The sequence below is a fragment of the Tyto alba genome, unplaced genomic scaffold (assembly GCF_018691265.1).
Source record: "Tyto alba isolate M040663 unplaced genomic scaffold, T.alba_DEE_v4.0 Super-Scaffold_2, whole genome shotgun sequence".
NCBI lineage: Eukaryota > Metazoa > Chordata > Aves > Strigiformes > Tytonidae > Tyto > Tyto alba.
In genome coordinates, this window is record NW_024881282.1 from 37,464,918 (window position 1) to 37,482,920 (window position 18,003).

The following is an 18,003-nucleotide window of genomic DNA, read 5'->3' on the forward strand; positions in this document are numbered from 1 at the left end:
GGATGGATGCAGCTATGTCACTACAAATATGTGCAGAATGTATGGCATGGTGTATCTAGATACCTCTCTTACTTCATCCATACTAGGAGCTGCCCTATCACAACTATTTTGCATTAAAATTTCACATTGCTGACAGAGAAAGAGTATAATAAATGCTGTGCAGTTCGAGCTAAACATGGTATTTTTCTTCTTAAGTTCAGCTGCTCAGTGACCTTCCCCATGCCATCCACTCTTTTCAAGGGTGTTTTTTTTTTTCTTCATGCTGCTAGGTGACTGTTGGCCAATTGGCAAGGAGAGGAAAGAATTGTCTGGAAATTTAAAATATTAAATCTGCAGTGGTTAGAAAGGATTTTTTCCTCCAACAGAGATTAAAAAAAAGTGTGTGCAATCTGGCTGCATCTGAATGCCAAAAGAAATATGACAGCTCTTAATGCCTGGGAAAGGCTTTTTGAAAAAATGGATTAATTTATTTATTTCTCTCTCTCTTTTTTTTTTTTTATTTTTTTTTAAGGTCTTAGGAAATCACACTCTGTCTGCCAAACTTTTTCAGTAACTTTTGAATCTGTTGCAGTTCCTGAACCAATTCCAACATAATCTGATCAAGGGCTAAAGGGCTCAAAAACTCACATCCTCACAAACTTTGTGAAAATCAGGGAATGTATAAAGGAAAAAAATCAAAATTAGGATCTCTGTGGTTGGAAAGGCTGAAGGAAAACCTCAAGTTATCTGTTATGTTTGTTGTGGCCAGGCGATCAGCACATGCATCTCCAAATTTATCATGATACGTGCCTTTCATAGTCATGAGTCTTGGGGTGGCACATGGGCAGTGTAGGAGCAGGGCTATGGCTTCCCAGTGGTAGGTACACGGGAAAAGATACAGGAATGCTGTACCCAGGTATCGCAGCTGCTTTAGTTCTGCTGCTTGTGGAATGATTTCTCTTATTTTTTACTTTCACCTCTTGCCTGGCACTCTTCCTTTCCTAGAATAAAATAAACAATTCACTGCCTATCCTTCTCATTGCAATAGATCTGTTCTGGTTCATGGCTAAGACCGGGAAAAGAGAAATCTCAAGGAAATATGAGCCCTTTAACTAAATGAAAATTAGGCTAAATTAATGAAAACAGATTCATCTATTGAACTCTGAGAGGAGTTGTTCTTGACAACAGACTTTCCCCCTCTCCCTTTCTAAAATTTCCTCATCTCTCTCCTCTTTATTTTCTGACTAATCGTCATGAAACTGTTTCTCTGGTTTCCACCTCTTTTTCTTATAGCTGCCTTGCCAATTCACTTTCAGCCCAGGACCACTGTTCTATCTTGCCCCCTCTGCCATCCCATTATAGAGAAGATCTAGAGAAGCAAAGATAGCTATTTTACCAATTTCCTATGGGTCTAGTTCATTGGACATGGTTTCACAACCATGAAATATTGTTTTAATAAAGTTCAGGAGGGGGAAACTGTTGGCACTGAAAATTAATACATACTTCTGGTGGAATTTTTTTATCTTAAAGGTAATACAGGAGAGACTATCTGGAGCAGATTTGATTACTACCAGGACAGAGGGTGGCAAACTGGCTTAAGACATGGGATACTTCTAAGATGCTAATATTTGTTCCTTGGCTCCAGATACGTATGTGTACAAATGTTCTTCCTACTTTCTATTCTTTATTGCTGGGACTTTTTTCTTGCACATACTTAATTGCAGCTTTTTTCACAGGATAACCCCTATCAGGGCTGGGATGTTTTCCGTACAAGACTGTAAACCCTAGTTCACCAATCGAAGCCCAAGAAACATGGGTTTTAAATGCCACATGCCTGCTAACAAAGTTGAACAAAAAACTTAGTTTACTGGGTTTAAGTGAATAGTGCCATTTTAATTTTCTGCATTTTAAATAAGGATCACCCATCATGAAACATTTACAATTTACTTCATTTTTTTGAAGACTTCAATCTGAAACCATAGAAACTGTAATGGCTCTGGTTTTCAAAAAAAGAATAGTAGCACTTTTTTTTTTTTTTTTTTTTTTTTCCCACTGAAAAACAAAACCACAACAAAACATTGTACGAAATTTACCTCCCGGTGAAGCGTCTGACTTCAGGCATTTTGCCTTATTCAATGAAGATGGCTTATAGGGCAGGGCTCGAAAGGAGAGACTCCTTTCAGCGTGATAGAGAAAGGAAGGGGGAAAGAGAAACTGAACGGTGCAGAAGTGATGTTATTTACAACAGAGGAGAGAACGTGGGATAGCAGAGCCCCGGTGCTCTCCCTTCTCCGCAGCCACCTCGAAAAGGTTTGCGCAGGATGCCGACTGACACGATGAACTATCAATCTGCAACTTATACCACAAAAATCTGCAACTTACGGCAGAAACAGCCGAGCACGCCGCCGCCACAGCCCCACTCGGGGCTCCGCGCCCCTCAGCGCCTACAACTCCCGTCAGCCCGCGGCGCAGGGCCCCGCCGGAGCCGCCGGCGCGGAAACTGCCGTTTGTTAACTTTCGCTAGCGGGGCTGCCCCAAAACCACAAAAGGGGGGAAGCCGTGGGACCCCCTCCCCATCCTCCCCGGCAGGAGGAGCCGGCGAGACGCTGCCCCGCGCCTCGGGAGGCGCCGCGGTGGGCAGCCCGGGGTGCCGGCGGGCCTTCCTCGGGCGGCGGCGCCGCCATCGCGCCTCCCTCTCTCCAAGATGGCGGCACCGTTGGCGGTAAATTCGGGTAAGAGGAACCTGAGCGCGGGGCCGCGCCTCCTTTTCTTCTCCGCGGTGGTGCCGCTCGCCGCCTTCACCGCCAGCCGGCCGAGGGGCATCGGCCCCGCGCCCCTTTTCAAAACCCCGCGGAGCCGGGGGCGGAGGCCCTGGGAAGGCTGGGCGTGAGGAGGCGGCGCGGCCCGGGCGGGCAGGGCTGTGGGGGCCGCGGTGGTGCTGGCTGGGCGGCGGGGAGAGCGGCCTCCGTGTGGGCGTCCTCCCGTGCGGCGGTAGCTGGGGCGCTCAGGCCGTGCAAAGGGGATGGAGCTCCGCAATCGGAGCTGCCGCTGTGCCTGGTTGCTCCTGGCAAGGAGTGTGTGAAGCTGGTGATGTGAGATAGCAAAGGCCACCTTCGCTCGAGAGGGCTGTGGTGGCTCGGTGCATGTGTGATTAAGCATCACTATGGCACTCATCTCTTAATGCCACGTGTAATAAAATTAAACAAACAAACAAACAAACCACCTCCTGAATTTTGTTCTGTGTTACAGAAGTCTTGAAATGTTGAGCGAGTTTCTCTTGTGGTGGGCGTTGCTAAGGCTTAGGAGCAGCAGGATCATCCATGGTCCTTTCAGAGCATGTCACAAAGAGTGGGTTTTGGGTTACTGAGACAGCATTTACCCAGAACAAGTGAGGAATAAGTCAAATACAAAAATAAAAGACTGGATATAACTGGGAGATAAGTCTAATACAAAAAGAAAAGATAATTGGAAAATAACTTAGGTTGTCATCTGGTTCAGACTCTCCACCCCTCCCCCCTCCATGCTGGGACAGTTCAGTCAAGTGGCTCAGGGCCTTATACAAGCTAGTTTTGAATACTTGAAAGGATGAAGAAGATCCCAGAGGCCTTTCTCTTCCAGTGTGTAACCACCATCAGAGTAGAATTTATTTTTTTGCTGCTCATCTCTTCCTGGGGTACCTCTGTCTCCATTTTCTTTGTACAATGCCATCCATTAGTTGAAAACAACATCCCTCTTCAGCCTTCTCTTTTTTAAGACTGAACAAGGTTAATGCTTTCAGCCTCTCCTCATTCATCCAGTTCTCTGGCCCCCTATTTCAGTGGTTTGCTCTGGGGAGCCTAAAACTGGACATGGTGCTGGAGTGAAGGATTCTCAAATCACTTCTCTACACCTCCTGGCTGCAAGTCTGTTAATGCAGCCTGATGTGTAGAGGCCTTCTTTGCTGTGAGGGTGTGCTGCTGACTAGTGTTCAGCTTCCTGTCTACCAGAACACTTGGATGTTTTTCAATAGAGTTGCTTTCTAGCTGCTTGATCACCAGCCTGTACTGTTGTGTGGAGTTATTCTGTCTCAGGTGCAGGACATTGCAGTTGCTGTTATTGAGCTTCATTAGGTTCATACAGGGAGAATGGAAACCCTGTGAAAATCAGTCATGACTGTAATATGGGTATGACCAAAAGGTCTGTAATTAAAATGAGAAGATATTTTGATCTAACTGAATGAATTATATCCCTACCCCCTCACAGAAAAGCAGTAATAAAGCAAAGGCCCTTCACTTGGGGGTGGAAGAAAGGTGATTATTTTTACCGTTCACAGTATCTGAAATCCTAGAATCATAGAATGATTTGGGTTGGGAGAGACCTTAAAAATCATCTAGTTTGAACCCTCGGCTATGGGCAGGGACACCTCCCGCTAGAACAGGTTGTTCAAAGCTCCATCCAATCTGGCCTTGAATACTGCCAGGGAGGGGGCAGCTACAACTCCTCTGGGCAACGTGTTCCAGTGTCTCATCACTCTCACAGTGAAGAATTTCTTCCTTGTATCTAATCTAAATCTACCCTCTTTCAGTTGAAAGCCATTACCCCTTGTCCTATCACTCCATGCCCTTGTAAAAAGTCCCTCTTTGGCTTTCTTGCAGGCCCCCTTTAAGTACGGCAAGGCTGCTATAAATGTGACTTTTTAAAAGTGAAAACTGGAGTAGTTCTAAGGAGACTACACTTTATTGTATAAATTACATGGCAAGAGATTCTGTAGCTTTATAATTAAAAAAAATAGGGGAAGAAGGAGTTGTATATATGAAGGTTGAGATAAAAATGAAAACAGATGTGGCACTAGAACTAATGAGGATTTTGCCTTAAGTTATAGTATATTGTTTGTGGGGACAGACATAGCACGGTTAAGTCTACAGCTTGGCAAAAAGTTCAGTCATAAGCATCAACTGCTGTTGTTGCTAAAAGAAGCAATCCAGCCTGTCCTTCCTTGCTGTCCCTGATGGGATGGTCAGCCTTTCTAAAACTGTAATAATAATAGAAACAGCATAGGTGGGAAGAAGACAGAATGTTTGCTAAAGTCCAATCTTTTTTCCATCCCAGTTGCTTATTTATTTCTCTGCAATACTCCATCTTAGTGCTAGCATAACTTGTGCCATCACATAGCGAAGTGGGTTGTATATGTGATCCTGTTGAGAATAAACTCTTTTTTGGATTAGTTTTCAGTTAGAAAAGTTAGATCCTTAATTTGTTTTAATGCCTTACAGTACATATTTTTGTGCTGGTGCAAAGCAATTATGTTGTAGGGACAAGAGCAAACAAATGGGCCAGGGAAATAGTTGAACAGCTTTTGGCAGGCACTGTGGATTGCTGCTGGTATTTACTGGACTTGGTAATTTAATAATAGTGAAAAGACCATTTCGAGTGGAAGTAAATCTCTGAACTCTGAAGTTATGTGGGAGAGCCAGTCACAGTCTGGAGTGTGAATTTATTCATCCAATAGTAGCTATTTTTAATGAATTTATCTAGGCAAGGGTAACATTGTATAATTCAAACACTATGATGCTTAAAAAGGACAAAGTATTTGTCCTTTTATACAGGCTCCTCTCAGATACAGCTCTACTGACACTGCTAATTGCATCCTAAATGATGACAGGTTTTGTTAGTTCTGAGTTTGGGGTGAGAGGGTTTGTTTTGCTTTTATTCTTGTTTTGTGTTGTTTATTCCTTCACAACAGATTAAAACTGACAAAATTTTTCTTCGTTTGCTGCTTTCAAGACACCTCAGATAGTGGTAAAACTGACTGGAACCAGTCAGTTTTATACCACAGTGTTAACTTGTACATTAAAAAGAAGAAGGAAAAAAAAAAAAAAGTTAAGCCAATTTTAGGTGAAATGCTAGTATTTTTTGTATATAGGCTACTCTGCAAGGCATAGTTCTATTTTATAATTTCTCCAAAAACAAAGCCAGTTTAAGAGGTTTCTCCTGTTCACTACCCGCTTGTTCTTTCCCTCTGTGCTTCAGGCATTGTTCTTTCAGTTGTTTTTATGATTAGCAGGGCAGCTTTATAACCTGTATTAATGAAATACTCTGATTTTTAAAAACAAGATTGGAACTCTGGAAAATATTGTGTGGTTGTTTTGTTTTTTTTTTTTTTTTTTTTTTTTTTTTTTTTTTTTTTTTTTCCTGTTCTTTAATTTGGATCATTTGATTGACATGACTTATAGTGCAGTCCATCAGAGTTAGTGAAGCAGGCATGTGTAAGGCTGGGAGCAAGTGGTTCTGAATGGAGCAGCCTCTTAAAATAAAGTAGCTTTTCTGCTAGTAAAATTTTAGCATGCAAAAATCACCACTAGCTTATAATATCTTTGTGTCAAGGACAACTTCAGTAGATGTGAAAAAACACACAGCACTACTCACAGTCAGGCAGTGATTGTTATGTGGTAGCTTGCAGGCAAACAATACAATCAGTAATAAATTTATCTGGTATGTTTAGCAGTGAGTCACGGTGTGTAAAATCTGAAACTTTCACAAATACAAATGATATCCAGCAAGGGAAACGTTCTGGTACTTCTGTTCAATGTGGGTCTTAAAATTTAGAGTTTTTTAAAAACACGATATTAATACTAGGTAGTAAGAATAATTTTCCATCTGTAAGGTTTTCAGTTTAGACAATTCTGGCTGAAGTCTGAAGACTAGTTTGGTATACTGTTTTCATGAGACCTGATGATAAGGAAACTTCTAGTGCAGTCTTCATGCTAGAGACTTTGGGTTCTGCATGATACAGCTTTTAGTGAGGAAGAGATCATTCAGCTGTAGTACTAAATTCAGATTTAAAATATGCAAAGGAAACTTTTTTTCAGTGTTGAGGAAGAGGAGAGATTGTATTTCTAGAGTAGCATCAGACTTCTCTTTAATATATTTGTGCTTGCTAGCTTCCAGAAATAATGTGGTCTCTTCTAAACATAGGTAATTATATTGATCTCACCTATTTCTAGTAAAGGAAATGCATATCTTTATGAAGCTCTTGTACAGAAGCAAATGTGTCCTAGGGATCAAATCACTTGTATATATTTTTTTTTTTAATTAAAATGAGAAAGATGAGTACATGTGAAAAACATTGTCCTTAGGCTTATGATTATTGTTTATTATGTAATATTGACTTTAATCTTACATTTTTAGTTTCTAATTTATTTTATTATAGACAGACTGATACAATGATGTGACAAATTCTTATAGCACTGCTGTTCATTTTCAGTCCCTCATATATTAAGCATTTATTTGTTTTGTTTTTTTTCTGTCAAAAATGGAAAGCAAGAAGCCTACCTTGCTGAATTACATTCAGATTCAAGGTCTGCTGTCCAGTTCTTAGTTACCCTAATCTTACCAAAGTGGATGGAATTTTTTAGGCATATAAGGTTGAAAGATTACAGAGCTTGTATCAAATAACTTTTTAAGACGACTTTCAGCCCCAGAAGTTAGCTGCATATGTCATATTATCTGCTTCTCTAGGTCCCTAAATGCAACTAGGTTTTATATCAGACTATTACTGTTTTTTTTTTGTGCTTTAAGAAAGGAAAATACACTTTGCTTGATGGGCATAACAGTCTATAACTGGCAAGCTGAGACTAACAGTAAGTTAAAAAAAGTCTACTTATTGAAAATAGTGTATAAATAATTTGTTTTCTTTCTTTCTTCATTTCAAATACATTGTTTTATTTCTTCTTTTAGCTGCCAGCTTGTGGGGTCCATATAAGGACATATGGCAGACTGTAATGAATGCCATTTGGAAAAGGCAACCTGAAGCTATTCATCGCCTTGACCAGGTTTTAAAGAAACACAAATCTGACTTCATTTCTCTCTTCAGAAATCCGGTACTGGACTAATGCTGTCTTGTGGAATGAGTTAGAGAGTTGATGATTTATTCTGTCTTCTGTTGTTGTACTACATACCATTTAGGCCATGACCATTCTTTTAATTCTGTGTTTTTACAGTACATAACACAAATGTGTTATAGCAGTCTTACTCTGCTGTAAGAATACAAATAGCCTGAATAATACATATTATTTTGTGTCTCGTACAGGATAATTTTATCTATAACATATTTTTTTCCTCACATTACTTGAATGCTATTTTGAAAGAAATAGTAAAAGCATCTGATGATCCATCAGTCTAGTATTATCTTTTTTCACTGCTCTCTTATGTGTCTGAAATAAAGCACAAGATTATTCTAGTTTTGGTTCACACTCATGCTTCAGTAAGGTTAATGAACACAGAACAGGTGAACACACGAGTTTACAAAATAATGAGTGTGGCTTGTTATGAATGTGAGATGATGTGGAAGAATGCACTGTTTCTTGACTGATGGATCACAAGGTAGCAACTAGAAATGTGTCTTCTTTCAGTGGTGTTACTTCTGCAATAGTATATGGCTTTTTAAACTGACAGGTCAGAAAATTTAACAGTCAGCTGTAGAGTTTCATCAGTATATTTTTAGTGTCTGAGTTGAATATAAGAAAGAATGATGTAGAAAATAGTGCTTTGGAATAACACAACACTCCTGATCAACAACCCAGATGTCTTTTGCTGAACTGATACCAATTCCTGTTGAGAATTATATCAGAATTTACTTTCATTCTCCATTATTCTGAGTAAACTGAATGTCAGCATGGATTGTATAAGATTATTTTTAGTACGTTCCCACAAAGAGACCATTGCTGTGCAAGTGTGAAGCATTTTTAGGATGCCTTTACTATCTCTGTGTTTAAAAACACTGCCTTTGTTTTTATGATGACAGCCTAACCTATCAGAAATGTATTTGTGAGGAAAGATTAATGTGTAAAGCTTTATTCAGTATTTGATTTTGCCATTTTGAATAACTTCCGATGCTTGTTTCTCTTACAGCCGAAGAATGTTCAGCAGCATGAGAAAATTCAGAAAGCAAGTACAGAAGGGGTTGCTATCCAGGGTCAGCAGGGAACTAGGCTTTTGCCAGAGCAACTCATCAGAGAAGCCTTTATCCTCAGTGACCTCTTTGATATCGGAGAGTTGGCAGCTGTTGAGCTCCTTCTAGCTGGTGAGAAGGGAAAATATTTAAGAGCTGGAGAAATACAACTTAAATAGGGCCTTCTTATTTAAGTATATGCTTAACATGAATGCATGATTCAGTCAAGGCCCTAGCTTCCTAACATAGAATGTTCTTAGAAAGGAATCTGCTGTCACTTTAATGTAATACGGTAACAGTGTTCTGAACCTTAATGTTCATATTTTATGCAGCTATTGTGAAAGGGGGAGTAATGTCAGGGTTTTGTATGATTTACTTTATCACTGAATTTAAAACCAGTTTTAAAATAATTGATTGAGATTTTTTCTGTAAAGCAGTGTAATATATACTGGTTCTTCAAATTATGTATTAATTGTACGTTGATATGTGACTCTATTTGAATCATAATCTAATAACTGATTAGTAAGAGAAGTATATTGGAAAGTGACACATGCTTTGCATGTAGAAAATTTATTTCAGAGTTGTTAAAATATAATTGTTAGTTACTGCAAACTACTGCTCATTAACTTTTCAGAAATTCATTAAAGTAGCAGCTTGTGAATTTGTCACCTTTGGAAAACCATCTTCAAGTCAACTTTGTTTTCTATTTTGAACTTGAATTTTTGAAGTAAATTCACACAGAAAATGCATTTTTAATAAAGAAAAGATATTGTGCTGGTAATCGCCTTGAATTGATTATTAAAATGGGTGGATATCATTTGCAAATATAATTTGGACTAGGATATTTATGGATGGACACTTCTATTTCTTTTAAATTTTTCAATGTTTTGATAGTTGAATATGAATTTTAATAATAGCACCCAAAATATCTGTGATTTCTGTTAAGTGCCTGAGACAAATCAAAGTGATAGTGAGTAGCCATCGTTGCTTTGAATGCTACACTTGTATTTCAGTTAGAAATACAAAGATAAAGAGCTGGTATTGAAGTGTATATGGTCAACGTTCTGTGACTATTCTGTGCATTTTCATTCAATAGGAGAACACCAGCAACCTCATTTTCCTGGCCTTACAAGAGGTCTAGTGGCTGTTCTGTTGTACTGGGATGGAAAAAGATGCATTGCCAATTCCCTACGAGCCCTCATCCAGTCACGCCAAGGCAAGACGTGGACATTGGAACTCAGGTCTGTGTTAGGGTGATGAGCTGATCAAAGCTCTGTGCTTTGAGTACTTTTAGAATAATCAGACTCAAGGGAATATGAATATTCTAAAATTTCTTTGTTTCTTATAACCTGATGCATCTGTCTTCATGTTTGCTTTTTAAGCATAATACTATTTTTTCTTACACATACTTTTATTGGATTGTAAGGATTTCCATTTTACTTTCAGTTCTTTCATGCTACTTCACCTTTTGGCAGTGTTTTGCTTCAGATGCCCTCCCAGTCAGTGTTGCTCTAACTAGTGAGGATTACTTGGTATTTCAGAGGCTGAATTTCTGTCCTTGCTGTGTTCTGACTTTCCATGTCCTGCAAAACAGAACTGTGCTCCTGTCTTTACTAAAAATGGACGTGCTATTTACTAGCGAATGTAATATGCTATTATTTTTTGACTTTAGAAAGAAAACAGTATGCACTGTTTATTTCCAATGCACAGTGATTGCTTAACTAGAGAACGATTAAAGGATGTGTTTAGTGTAAATATAAATTCTGAAACATAAAATAAATTACTGCTATAGAACTAGCTCCAGCACTTCAGTAGGGTATACGTAATGGGACAATTGCATTTACTAGTAAGAAAGAGGCTGTGAGGTTGTGAGTTATGTGCATCATATATATAGTACTTTTTCTATTTGAAAACTAGCTGATCCCAGTTGCATTCTCATATTCCATGTTCTTGAACCTACTGTTACCTAAAGACTTTGTCTCCATTCAGTATAATCTTTTGAGGGGGCGCTCTTTACTGATTAGGGATACACATTTAGTTACTTTATGTATATAATGTAGTTGTACATTTTCTGTCAGCAAATACCGTTGATGGGATTCGTTATTTTAGACTTCATTGATTGGGAATAGTATGATTAACTGTTAAATTTATATTCTTTCCATTGTAGTCAAGAGTTAATGTCCATGACAACACGCTTCACAGATGACCTAATGGAGCAGGGTTTGACTCAGAAGATCCTCACTCTTGTATCTCACATTGATTTGAACAATGAATTTGATAAACTCCAGAGAGAGCGAGGATTGGGCAGTGAAAAACATCGCAAAGAGGTAAATATTCACTGGGTGTGAATATTCTTCTGAATTACTGTACAGATTAGTAAGATTAGAATCCAGATAGACCTCAAAGAGATATGGAGTGATTTTTTTTGATTGTTTTTTTTTTTTTTTTAGTTTCTATTTTCTATTTTCTACCTTTGCAAGCTCTGTTATAATGGGAGGGATCATTGTAACTATTCCACAGCTTGTGCTATACCAGTGTGGGATCCAGGTTACTTCTGGCATTTCTGTTTTGCTTTTGCTCCCTGATGCTAGGGCATACCTTATTTTTTTACCGAAGAAGTGTAATCAAAGACAGTAAAAAAGTAAGCCTAATACTTTCACTATGTGTAAATTTCTGTTTTTTTTTTTTTTTTTTATTTATTTTTGTTTTGTTTTTGTTTTTGTTTGTTTTTGTTTGTTTGTTTGTTTTTCCTAAAGACTGTATATTAAATCACGTACTCTCAGCACAGGACCATTGGAATAAAAATAGCAAACTAAAAATCACAGATTATTACACCAGATTGAAACGAAGCGTAGTCAGGCAAATAATGCTCTTTTTAATAATCCACTTGTGTTAATATGAACAGAAGCATTTCTAATAGTGAAGAGTGAGAATTGCTTGAAAATGAGTACTCATTTTTGTAATCCTTGAACTTGAGACTCTAATTTAACTGCAGAATATGTTTCTAGTACGAAGATTTTAAATACTTTTTTGCTTTCTGAACTTCTAATGGGTGATCTGTCTAAAAATTATTCTATGTTATAATCAGTCAATTTGTTTTCCACCAGATAAAGAACTAGTTTTACACTTTTGCTATTAATCTAGAAAATTTGCAGAGTATCCTTCTGATTTACCTTAAATTACCTCAATTTTACCTTAAAATTAATTTAACGCTTGATGTTAGAATTTTTTTTCTTCATTTTAGGTGGTCTACCATATTTCCCTCTGTATTCATTAGACATATTATTCTGCTGGAGTCTATGCACAAATCTCTTTCTGTGTTAAATGGTGGAAAGTTTTTCCTTTATCACCATGTGTGTGATTTTACTGGAGATGGAATACCTATAACTCTTTATTTTTTATTTAAACAATGAATATAGGTCAAGAACGTTATTAGAAACTCATAATTCAGCTAAATAAAATGCAGTTTTACAAAGACCATTATGAGAGACTGTTAGTGGCTTTTTATTTTTTTTAAGGTTTTGTGTGTTGGCTTGTTTTTTGGGTTTTGGATAGCTTTGTTTTCAACTTCTACTGTTTCCATAAGATTTAAAGCAGTTAAAACTCAGCTTGGGTGGAGGAATGAAGTTAACAAATGAAATAAATGTTTGTCTTTATTTGAAAACAGGTAATTTTTGGTGTAGCTGTTCAAAAAAGACAGTCTTTTTGTTTTCAAGAGCCAGTGTACTTAATTGTATCATAGCCTGCAATATTTTGCCAAATAAAAAGAAAATAAATATTTGTAGTATGTTTATGTTGGGCATATTTGTTCCATATGTAATAGGGAATAATAGATTTCATTTAGGTTTAAATTCTATAGTTGATTTAAATATTTTGTCTGGGGGAAGAAAGTTCTAATTTTAATTGTATTTCATATTTCTCAATGTCTTAAAAGTCAGGTATTTGTATAGTCAGTTGAGGGCATCTCTTCTGGGGCAGGGGGAAGACTATGACCTTATCTGGATATACCTACCAGTGCAGTTGTGTATTAGAGACAGGAAATATGACTTTTTTGTGATACGTTAACAGCAACAAAAGTTCTGGGTAGATTCATGTCTCCTGACTTTGACAGAGATGCTGGTTTTCATATAGTCATATTCCAGGCTATCTACTCACATCTTGTATGAAATACTTGGGAATATGAACGCTTTTAACAAGCAGAAATGTACTTTTTGTTGTTTAGCAATTAAAAAAACCCAACATTTTCTATATTGCTGTCTTTACAGTAATTTTTGACTTAATGTAGGCATGCTGATGGGCTAAGGACAAATGGAACATACTACCAGAATATTTATATTCACTGTTTCTTGTTTGACTTTTCTTTTAAAGGTTTCTGACCTCATTAAAGAATGCCGACAGTCCTTGGCTGAAAGTCTGTTTGTCTGGACCTGCCAGTCACCACTGAGTAAGGATGACACTCTAATCCTCATAAGTTACTTGGAGAAAGTAACAGTGGAAGCTGATGGCTCGTTGGACGGTGTGAACTTGTCTCTTCTCATGGCTCTCCTTTACTGCTTCGACGTCAGCTTTCTGGAACAAGGTGCAGAGGATCGTGAAGGTAATGCTGGCAGTTTTCCCCAAGAAGTTACGTTGTGCAGATGGATAGATTGTTATTTAACCAATTTTGTTACTGATAAGTAACAAATTGTTAGGATTTTGCATGTTTGTTTTCCCATTCATTTACTAGGTGTTGTGTTTGTTTTTGTTTGTCAAGATTTAATGCACCGGCTCCCTCTGCTAGCAGAAAGACAGTATATAGCAACAGTACACACTCGTCTTCAGGAGTCTCAGCCTTGGAAATTACCAGGCCTGCAAGCTACTGTTAGATTAGCCTGGGCACTGGCATTACGAGGAATATCCCAATTGTCTGATGTGACAGGTAAATTACCCCAAAGTGCAGTTGTTGCATGTCAGTATTCAGAGCTTGCAAGTGGTATAAGTCAAAGTATGTTACCTTTTTGAAGTGTTAGTAGTTACCTTTATGATAAAATCACCATTGGCACACCTTTAAAGCTTTCTCAGTATGTGAGCTTGGTTGTTGAGAATTTAATTGCTCTGAAATCTACAGAGATTTGGAAATAATTAGCTATTAGACGGTAATATTGCTTAGTGTCTCATTGAAGTGAAAGAGATTTTAATGTACTGAAAAATGTGAAAGATTGCATTTTAGCAGCTTTAGTATCATTTGAACACTTAAATTAAGAATAGATACATGCTTATGACTTTTTACATCTGTAAATGTTAAATCTCAGTATCTTGAGAGGACAAATCTATTTTTAATTTTTTTTTCTTTCTGTACTTCACAAGCTTTACAGGCTCCCTACTAGGTCAGAACTGAGTCTGCTGCAGAATATCTATTAAAGAAAATGTAAACGTTATAATTAATTAAGGTTGGTTTGTGATTCTTGGTTCACAGCCTTAGATTTGATTGGGTAATGGGTTATGCACTTCAACACTTACTAATGAAGAACGTTGAGATCATCACCTGATATTGACTCATCTTTTCCAGTCTCGGTTCTGTACAGTAGAAAAAACATTGTTGATAGAAGCATGTCAGTTTGTGTGTCAGCCAGGTATTCTGAAATATGTTTTGTTTGGTAACAGATAGTTGTAACTTATTTTTTCCCCTCTTGTGATTTTTGTTGCCCAGCTCTTGCAGAATTCACTGAGGCAGATGAAGCAATGGCAGAGCTAGCAGTTGCTGATAATGTCTTCCTGTTCCTGACTGAGTCTGTTGTGGGGTCTGAAAATTTCTACCAGGAGGAATTTTACGTTCGCAAAATTCATAACCTTGTCACAGACTTCCTTGCACTCATGCCAATGAAAGTAAGTTGTTTGTGTGAAGAGCAGTTCTTGAGAAATGTGGCCATCTCTTCTACAGTTCTAATATTAGGACAGGTGGCATAGAGATTCAGATATGACCCTCAGCTTGAGGTGCTGCAGTTTAGAAAACTTGTTGACTTTATGGAACCCATATGGTTTGTGATTTGTTTTCCACAGTGAAGTAGAATGTGATTTTTAAAACACTTCAGTGTGGTGAGATTTGCAAAGCAAGTTTTTGTGGTGGTAGTGGTTTTGTTTTACATGATTAAAATTTAAATGAATGCTGAAATTGATGACAGTGTATGTGGGTATTGATTTTCTTGTTGTTTTTTCTTTTGATACAGACAGTAGTGTAACCTAAATTAATTTAAATTTTTTATCTCTCCTTTTTAATTCTTTTACTAATGATCTTTTCCATATTTAAGAGGAGGGATTCTGCTTTTTTAGTAGTATCAATTGTTGGGAAAACGAGCAGCTGTTTTCAGTAGAACAGCAGAAATGCTACAAAAGGGTTTTAAAAAAGAGTTTGAAGCAATTACAGCAGTTTCATTTATGCAAGACCTTGTATCTAGACATGGAAAATTAAAGTTCTATGGAAATGCTTTTATTTAATTGATGGAGGCTTTATTTTGTGACCTTCATTGTGTTAAGCTGCAGTTGGAGTTGCCAAATAATTACTTGTTTTCAATGTGCAAAAAGAAGGATTTAAAAATATATTTTGTTCACTGTAACCTCACAGAGTGAGAACAATATTGGCAGGAAAACCAATATTTGAGCCTTAATCTTTGAGGGCATATATGAACACGTTGCAGACATCTTTTAGGTTTAATCCTAATTTATTTATAATATGTTGGTATTGCATGTTGTTTCCTCAAGCTGTCTTTTTAAACCAAAGAATATCCTTAGAACAAGTACAGTGTCAGTTCAAACAAGTTCATGTTGATAACTTTACAGCTGTATTTCTGCTGCAATGGCTGCCTGCATACAACATTTACCATGTTGTTAACAGGCTTTGGACATCCTTTGAAGGCTGCACGCAATGGTGTTTTCTGTAATACAGAGACCCTAATAGTTGTTAGGAATCTTGAATATATGAGGAATATTTGAGGTATGTTTTATGGAAGTTCCTTAATCAAGTGCAAACAGATCTGAAACTGGGAACTTTTTTATGAGACAGTTCTTCATTGGGTGATGTTGTGTTACAAAAGATGAAATGTCTCCCTTTAATGATACCATTTTTTATGAAAGAGATATAAGGTAGATTTTTGAATGAAGGTGCAAGAGCTGGAGACTGACTCAGGCTGAGTTTGCTGCCGTATTGGATTTAGAACAGATGTGACCCTGTCTCCTGTAGTCACAGAACTGCCTGAAAATCCCAAGGCTGTTGTTGGTTTGTTGGTATATCTCTCATCTTGATTGCATTATGCAGTTGGAGGCTTTATCTTTGGGAAGAGTATTTCTCTTCTTTTTCAGTTTTTTTGCTTTGGTTCAGATCAGCACTTGATTGTAGCTAATGCCTAAAGATGGAGAGATATTTTTCATTGCAAATAGAATTTTGTAATATAGGATTTAGGCAAAAATCAGACTGTTGACTTGTATTTCAGTTTGATAGAGACCAGTACTAGTTGTTTTACAGGGGAGGCTTTGTTAGCAAGCAATTGGGATATAGCCCTACAAGGGAATTTTTTGTCTTAATTGGTCCTAGTGGTTGGCTTATATACAGCTGTTTGTCCTGAATCTCAAACTTTAGATAAGGAGGAGTGTCTGCTTTGTGGGATTTTTTTTTTTTAATATATATATATATATATAACCTTTGAGTTTTATTTCAGTCTGTAAGTCAGCATTCTATTTAACACTTAGGTATAGTTTTAACATTTATGATGCTTGCTAATGATGATTTGGGTACATCTTTTGGATGACTTCATGACATTCAGAACTTGATAATTAGCTTAGTTCAGATAATTCATTATTTCTTTCGTCAATATTCCATTTTGTCCATGTATTAATTTTGTTAGTATACTAATTTGGCTACTTTGCTCTGACCCTTTCCACAGTTATTTCTAGTTTTTAACTATTTTTTTTTCATGCCACACAATCATTTTGCAGATCATTCAGTTTTGCAAGTTAAGATACATTGTAGACCATGAACGGGTCTCTATTGATGATCACTATGTTTTAATTTGTGGTGTGTTGAATTGGTTGCTTGTTTCTGTTTCTTGTTTCTCAATGTCTGCTTAATATTTAAAAAAATGTAACCTTTCTTCTCATGGCTATTTGCTTTCTATAAGCCTCTGGTGGGATGTTTTGTCAAAGTCTTTTTGACATTAAAATTAAATGTCAGCTGTTTTTTGTTTAGTAGTTAGTTATTTTCAACACAATTTTAAGATTAAAGGTGTTGGGTTTTTGTTATGGTTTGTTTTTCTGTTTTGTTTTTTTTTTTTTTTTTAAATTGCTGCTGTTGTTCTTCCCCTCCCTTCTCTCTCTCCTATTTCCCACCCCCACCATTGTATTTGTGGACATGTGGTAATGCTTTTAGTTGCGACAGACTGGGTCCAGAGTAATTACATCAGTCCAAAACTTTTCAAAACATAAGTAGCCATAAGTAGAAATAGCCTAAAGTTGCTGAGAAAGGTCCAATCCACAGATCTATATACAGAAAGCATTATTTTACAGTGTTTTCTGTTTATTTTCACTCCTTGTGGGTAATGGTCAAACTTTGTTTGAAGCTAACCCAACTAGCTTTTGAAGTAAAAAGGTGAAAAGGATCTACCTTTTGGGGCCAAACCAGCATGTTTGGTGAATTCAGTTGGGAAAAAACTCCCATGGTATAAGTTCAGGGCTTTTGCTGTGAACTGAGGGCGTTGGAAGTAAGGAAGTTATTGAATATATCCTTAAATGTAAGGTCTTAGGAGGAAGTGGATTAAAAAGATTAAAATTGAGTATTGTTGTCATATATGTGCAAATTAATTTGCTTTCTTAGTTTTTAGTAAGCTGTTTAGACAATTTCATTATGTCTGTTCTGTTTTATTCTAAGCTGAATATAGACCAGTGTTTTTCTCTACTTCATTAATTGTGTAGGTGAAACAGCTGAGAAACCGTGCTGATGAAGATGCTCGCATGATCCACATGAGTATTCAGATGGGTAATGATCCACCTATTTCCCTTCGGAGAGATTTGGAGCATTTAATGCTTTTAGTAAGCCCTATTTTCTTTTAAATTACTGGGGCAAAAAG

The 18,003-nt window shown here is 37.3% G+C and overlaps 1 protein-coding gene across 1 annotated transcript in view; it reads left to right on the plus strand.

Moving 5' to 3' along the window:
• The first annotated feature begins 2,479 nt into the window (after positions 1 to 2,479).
• The window catches only part of NUP205 (nucleoporin 205), a 51,374-nt gene continuing 35,850 nt past the window's right edge, over positions 2,480 to 18,003 (plus strand). The window contains exons 1-9 of the mRNA XM_042792639.1: positions 2,480 to 2,711; positions 7,696 to 7,838; positions 8,869 to 9,040; positions 10,005 to 10,149; positions 11,076 to 11,235; positions 13,277 to 13,505; positions 13,662 to 13,826; positions 14,598 to 14,773; positions 17,849 to 17,965. Of these exons, the coding sequence (XP_042648573.1) occupies positions 2,684 to 2,711; positions 7,696 to 7,838; positions 8,869 to 9,040; positions 10,005 to 10,149; positions 11,076 to 11,235; positions 13,277 to 13,505; positions 13,662 to 13,826; positions 14,598 to 14,773; positions 17,849 to 17,965 (1,335 nt within the window). The 5' untranslated portion in view covers positions 2,480 to 2,683. The remainder of the gene's footprint in view (positions 2,712 to 7,695; positions 7,839 to 8,868; positions 9,041 to 10,004; positions 10,150 to 11,075; positions 11,236 to 13,276; positions 13,506 to 13,661; positions 13,827 to 14,597; positions 14,774 to 17,848; positions 17,966 to 18,003) is intronic.